A 6,606-nucleotide genomic window follows, 5' to 3' on the forward strand; every position below is an offset into this window, starting at 1 on the left:
TAATTCGAACTTACGGTTAATTCGAACTGACGCCGTGGTCTGTGCACAGCTTGCATATTTCAATGGGGAGGAGCATGAGGAGGTAAACGTTATTTAGCCAAGCTCTGTTACGGGGGCGTGGTGGCCGCTGGCTTTAGCCTGGCGGCGACAATGGCAGCCCGATTCGTCCAGCAGGTCTTCACTGCACTCGATAAGCACGGACTCCGTGAAGGGGCCTGCGCCTATTAGGGTAGCGAAGAAGATGCGACGACCGGCCGCGCCGGGACGGGGGTCGTAACAAACACTCGCCCACTGCAGGATCGATGTGAATAAAGTCCTTTCCAGTCCAGTCCAGTCGTCAGGGAGGCTTGTACCTCCGGATCAGAGCTGACCCGCGCCCTCTCCCAGTGCTCGTCGCAGGTGATGGAGGGAAAAGGATCATTGGGACAAGCCCACATGGTGTGGGATCCGATAATTCGAACGCGTCGGTATCCAGAACGGTTAATTTGAACTGGGATTCCCTGGTTTCTATCGCTCCTCGCAGAAGTAGTCGGCCCAGGGGGATTAAAATGTGTTACACACCCAAACCGAACCAAATTTACTAGAGATGCAGAACAGTGAAACCAAAAAACAGCGTAGCGCGTATACGCTGCTGCGACAGCTTATTTCGCTTCCGCAACGGGCGCCGCGACGCCGGCGCCGTTCGCTGTTCGAGCTCCATCAATGTTATTCACGGAATCACCTGCCACAAACGGGTAGTAGGGCCAGATTCGCAATAACGAGTCCAGAGGAGGCTTCTTTGTGTTCTGCACGCACCGGGTGGCGCTATGTCCACTCATTCCAGCGCCCGCCCATTCATTCGAACTCCACTTAATTCGAACAATTTTGTGGTCTCCTTCCAGTTCGAATTAGCTTTTACTGTACTTCTTCCTTTATTGTAAAAATTCTCCCTTAGAGCGCTTCTACCCACAATTTTGTAAATAAGGGTGGTCATAGTCGTTTTCTTTTTCACTATTATTGGCGGTTAGCAGGCAGCCGCGGCCAATCTTCCCCAATAGGTGGAAGGAAGTGCCTTTATCAACGACCGCAATCATCATCACCAGGCGGACGTTGGGAAGAGAAAGCAAACGAATTCCACGATGGCCACCCCTCCAGAAGGCCCTTCTGCTCCTCCCGTACCTGCGTCTACCGCAGGCGCGAATGTGGCCGCAGACCCGAAGCGCCGCGATTGCAGCAAGCCACCGTTCGGGGTCGGCCGCTTCCAGTTGGGCATCGTGGTCAGCACGGCCCTCGCCGCAGGCATCCTCACCTTGCACCTGCAGTCGCTCAAGGTCGCCTACGTCGGGGACCACTGGTGCGAGCGGCCAGCCCGCTTCGCAAACCTCAGCGTGGCCGAATGGAAGCGGATGGCCATCCCACTCGACAAGAACGGCGAGCACAGCCACTGCACCGTGCGCGACCCGCCCGACGACGGACCAACCGCTAAAATCGTGCCCTGCAAGTCGTGGGAGTTCGAACCGGGCGAGTACGGCATCAGTATCGTCAATCAGTGGCTCCTGGTGTGCGACAGAAGCTGGCTGCTGGTCCTTGCGCAAATCGTATGGTCGACCGCGTGCATACTGTTGGTGCCTGTGCTCTGCACCGTGGCTGACCACATCGGCAGGAGAACGGTCGCCTTCATCACGGTGCCCGTGATCCTAATCACCGGCGTCGCGAACAGCCTCCCCAGCGACTTTCAGTTCTTCGTGGGCACCCGCGCCGCCGTACTGATCGCCACCACCACTCTGCTGGCGCCTCTCATGGCGCTCGCGTACGAGGTGTCGCCGGTGGAAATGCTGCCCGAGTACTGCGTGGTGGTCTCATTGGCTTCTTTCGTGATAGGGCCCCCCACGATGTTTGTCGCGAGTCTCATCAAGGGAGGCTGGGCCGTCATCCAACTCGTTGTGATGGTTCCCACCTGTTTGCTCGTTGTGGTGTATTACACTGTACTCGAGTCCCCCGACTGGCTTTTAGCAACCGGAAACGTAGAAGACGCCGAACGGGTGGCGTTGAGCGCTGCGCGCTTGAACGGCGTGTCCCCGGACACCTGCAGAGCTTTGCTGGCTCAAGTGGTCGACAATTTTGCCGGACCGGGACGCAGCGGCCTGTGCAGCGCAGGCTTCAGAGCTCGTACAGCTCTGTTGGCCTACTCATGGGTGGTGATAAGCTACTCCTACGACGCCTACGTAGACCGCGACGAAGTCCCCGTTAACGGGACCTGTGCTGTGCTCAGTTTCGCCTTGTCTGCTCTTGGTTGCATTGCGGCGGTGCCCTGCTTGGACCGGTTCGGCTTCAAGCGCGTGACGGTTTGCTCCGGACTCGTCTTCAGCGCATCTTCAGCTGCCATGGCCGCCAGCTACGAAGACGAGGAAACACTGCTGCGGTGCTTTCTTCTCGTCCTAATGCGCATGGCGGGAAGCGTGAGCTTCATGTGCCTCGTCACACTCACCGCACAGTCGTACCCCATCATCGCCCACGGCAGGGCGCTCGGATTCGCCCTGGCCTGCAACCGCTTGGGGGACGCTATTAACCAGATTTCGCCTTTCTTCCTCGGCACGCCTGCTGTACGGAATAAGCTGGCCTTCACCGCAGTCCAGCTGGCATTGTTTACGGCAGCAGTCCAGTGCCTGCCCCCCGAGACACACTGGTATAAGCAATATTGTATTCCTTGTGACCCCAGTCCGCCTAACGTTCCAAGCGCTGAGAAGCGGAAAAATGCAATGCAGAGTTCGTTAACGGTCTTGCCCAAAGGACCTGATAACCGAACCATCCGTCGGGGCTCCGAAAACTTGTCCAAAGGACCTGATAGTCGCGTCAAGCGTAAGGGTTCCGACACGCGCTCTTCTAGTAGATTGGCCCCGGAACAGTTTTCTGTGCGTCTTACAACACAATCTTCAAGATCGTTCAGTCTAAACTAGAACGCAATATCTGGTGTCCTGCGCCGTTCGTTGCGCAGGTTTCGCTTATTTTTGAACGTGAGCATCATCTTTATGCTGCTATGTATTATTAACACTGGACACTTTGTATGATCTTTATTGCCGTAGAGTTTCGGTTCAATTTTACGATAAAACATACCTCTTCAGGTTGTCAAGTTTTTTATTGTTATTTATACTTCTAACCGATCCGTTTAGCGACCTTCAAAGATAATGACACTCTAAGTTTAGGCTTAACGCCCTGCCAGTAGGAAGAATGGCACTCAATTGCCTGAACACGCGTTGTAGTTGACGCTGCATGGAAAGTAGCCCTATAAAGTTCGTTACGCTGTCAAAGATGCTACGCAGGGCAGGATGCAATACTTATGCTGATTGTGAAGGAAACTGATCACGCCTATGTAATTCACCTTCGCGCGGTTTTTATCAGCACTTAGATGAAATACAATTGGTCATTGAAGCAAAGTGACCCTTTACCGAGCGACCTGAAGTGAGGCTTACGACTGCTTAACGCTTTGTAAATGTGGGTGCTCATTTTTTTACCCTTACGATTCTCATAACGAGTTACATTCTAAACCGCTCTTCTAGCTGTTGCTTGCTACTGGTGTGAGAAGGCTGTTTGGTGTTGTTACCTGCAGTAGCCTTCCTATCTGCGTTGGTCTTTTCAATGCTAGAAAGACCGGCAATCAGCGCGTGTACTTTGAGGCCTGAAAACCTCAATCGCTACTCAATTACCCAATTCAAAGGATAATTTAATTAAAGCAGTCATCTAGCGTTTCGGCAGCAGGTGCCTTCAATTTGTAAAGCGCTGCAATAGCCCCCGTCTCTTCTGACCAATGGGTAAGTAAGCAATGGCATTTCTCCTTGACATGCTAGTAGACACAAACCCCCTGCGTTAACTACGCCTTCTAACACGACCATATCCACTTCCTTCTTGCAAATTAACTACACGATTGAAACCACCGAATCCGGGCTGATGCGCAGGCGGGATTTGTCAACGTTCGCAACACTGCACAGCTTCCGTTGGTTTATGTCCCTAATGACGCCACTGCTTGTACCAATGAGCGCATGTCATTACTTCAGTCCAATTTACGAACTTCTTCCAGTGTTAGCAAAGCTGCGACCGGAATCAGTCAACAGGGAGAGAGCCCGCAAGCGCTCCCGCTGATGACATGCAGCAGACTCCCCGACACAATGGTCGTCCGCAAATCGTGATGCTTACGTACAAATGTATCGGTACAAATATGCTTGTCAAATTAGTGCGTTTCATCTCATCATTGCACTAGCAACTAGAAACTATGACTAAATATTATGGCTGCAAATGTTATGGCCATTGTATTCAGTCATTCATTTTCCTGGGTGTATTGAAGGTGCACGGCAAACAGGGGCTGACCCAGGATTTTCCTGAGAGGGGTGCCGCCTTCTAAAATTGATTGTGATGATGATTACGATGACAATAAAGATGATGATGATGATGATGGTTGCAGCGTCCTCCTTATATGGCCAATGCACACCCTTCTTGCTCTTACGCAGAATTAGGGACACTTCCAGCAAACATATATGCATCAGTCTGTCCAAATTTACGATTGGGAAATTTTCCAAACGTATCTTTGGAGAAACGCGGCTGCGCAATACGGGCCGAGTTTTCGGTCTCACTGCCTGACAGTACAGCGAAGTTCTCTTTCAAAGTTAAACAATTCACAGGGCATTTAAGCACTTCTCATGAGCTGTGATCGCGATAGTGTAGTAATGTCCTGTGGGTAATGTTAGAAATGTTTAGTGGCGTGCGCGGCCTCCTTTTACTACTGCCGAGGTAGCGGCCCTTGACGGCGTAGACACTTCAGGCTGTATACCAGTTCTGTACGTACTGTGGTGCGGAGCAGCTGCGGAGAGCACGCCATGGAACGGATCATAACCACTTGGAAGTATAGAATCCGTTTTGTAGTTGGAGACGCCAGACGCCGGGTTTTTCACTCAATGGGCTGTTAATGTTCCTGCGAGCGCGTCCGAATAGACTGATGCGCTTATGTGTTTGGCACAGCGGGCAACATGAAATTGAAGAGCGCTTTCGCTATACACCTAACGCCAGCTTTCGAGCGAGGCATATTACTCCATTTACAAACCCAGAAGGCATCTGGTAGCGCCCTTCTGACCTTCAAGCTCAGCCAAGGTCAACCAAGCGCCTCTTGCGGTTTTACAGCATCGCCGGAAGCGTCTTGTGGCCTTGAGAAAGCAGGGTGTCTCATTTCTTGGCGCAGAGATATACTTCGAAAAGCACTTCGTGAGGAACGAATGCTGAATGGCTTGCAACAGAAGCTTCGCTTCACACGAATTTCCCCTCGTGCGGGGGATTCGGCAACGCTGTTTAGCAAATCGTAATTTTTCCCGTCCGCAGTTAAAAATACCAAGAAATTGCAGAGCGCGCGCACGTGAGCGCGTCCCTCGCGGCGACCGCCTGGCAGTTAACAAAACCAAGAAAAGAACTAGCGCTCGTGTGTGCGTGTTTCGCGGCGACAACCCAGTGTCCTCGGCGCACGTTTGTCAAGACAAGCATACCCCCTTAGGGAGATTGGCCAAGATTAGCAAAAAAACCTCAGCGTTCGCCGTAACCGTGGCAACGCTTGCTCGGAACGAGAAAGACGAATCATAAGGCTCGGAACGAGAAAGATACGAGAAAGACACGATTTTGTGCACCACCGTCTAAGGCCACGCGCTGTTGGTGGGCACGTATGAATAAAGATGAATGAATGAATGAATGAATGAATGAAAGAATGAATGAATGAATGAATGAATGAATGGCATACGCTCCTCCAAGGTGGTGTCCAATGCTTATCACTTCCAAAAAATGAACGAAAATCACACTTATAGCAATAATGATAAAGTAAAGCCGTTTCGGCCATGAAGAAGAAGCAAATAGGCTGGAATCGTTGACTTAAACCGTCGTGATGGTCGTGAAGGTGGCGCACAGCTTCGCTTCCTACAAGTCTTACGCGTTATTGTAAGCTTCCTTCACTTTTTTCGCTCATTAGATATTTGATGCTTTCGTAATAAAAAGTTTCTTTGATGGGGAATTATGGAACCCCACCATACAGAAAGAATATAGTAAGAAAGTATGGAGTTAATCACAGGCGTTGGGCAAGTATGTACTAGCGGTAATTGCAAACGTTGATACTAATACAGATAACGTCGAAGCTCACCAAGTTGCGCAAGCGCGGGTTTTATGGGGGCCATTTTATTATAGCAGTGACGATTAAAAGCGTGAAGTGGTTTATGCAATATCACTAACATGTGTGGTTTGATCGAACATAACCTATCTACCGCACCCTTAGAAAAGCAGCAATCTTACTGCCGTAAACGACATGTCGTAAATCTTCGAATCCGTCATATTTTCAAAGTTTTGTATATTTTACAAATAATTCATTCTATTCCCACTCGCAAAAGGACACTTTGAGTGTTCCATTACAAAGAAACCTTTCTGCCAGTATAGCTTTTGAAATTGCCAACTGTTTTTTTTATATATATATATACTACCCAGACCGACTTAAGTGTTTAATCGGCGATGGCGCTTGGATGCTGAATTGCTCCCGGCCAGGGTTGCCAGGTCTGGCGATTTGTCGCCAAACGGACGACTTTTCGAGACTCGTGGCGACGGATATAT

At 50.6% G+C, this 6,606-nt stretch overlaps 1 protein-coding gene across 1 annotated transcript; it reads left to right on the forward strand.

Moving 5' to 3' along the window:
- Positions 1-1,118: 1,118 nt before the first annotated feature.
- Positions 1,119-4,340, forward strand: LOC144178824 (beta-alanine transporter-like). Its single transcript, XM_077706953.1, has 2 exons — positions 1,119-2,665; positions 4,319-4,340. The coding sequence occupies exons 1-2, from the start codon at positions 1,119-1,121 to the stop codon at positions 4,338-4,340; spliced, it is 1,569 nt and encodes a 522-aa protein (XP_077563079.1).
- Positions 4,341-6,606: the final 2,266 nt, after the last annotated feature.

This window comes from Haemaphysalis longicornis, unplaced genomic scaffold (genome assembly GCF_048455015.1).
Source record: "Haemaphysalis longicornis isolate Haplotype H1 unplaced genomic scaffold, Haemaphysalis longicornis Haplotype H1 scaffold_4, whole genome shotgun sequence".
In the NCBI taxonomy this organism is placed as follows: domain Eukaryota; kingdom Metazoa; phylum Arthropoda; class Arachnida; order Ixodida; family Ixodidae; genus Haemaphysalis; species Haemaphysalis longicornis.

Bases quoted from the DNA above. Each gene is read 5' to 3' on its own strand.
- LOC144178824 (XM_077706953.1), top strand. From the start codon at position 1,119: ATGGCCACCCCTCCAGAAGGCCCTTCTGCTCCTCCCGTACCTGCGTCT. The intron at 2,666-4,318 runs GTATAAGCAATA...GGTGTATTGAAG, and splicing joins CTGCCCCCCGAGACACACTG to GTGCACGGCAAACAGGGGCT.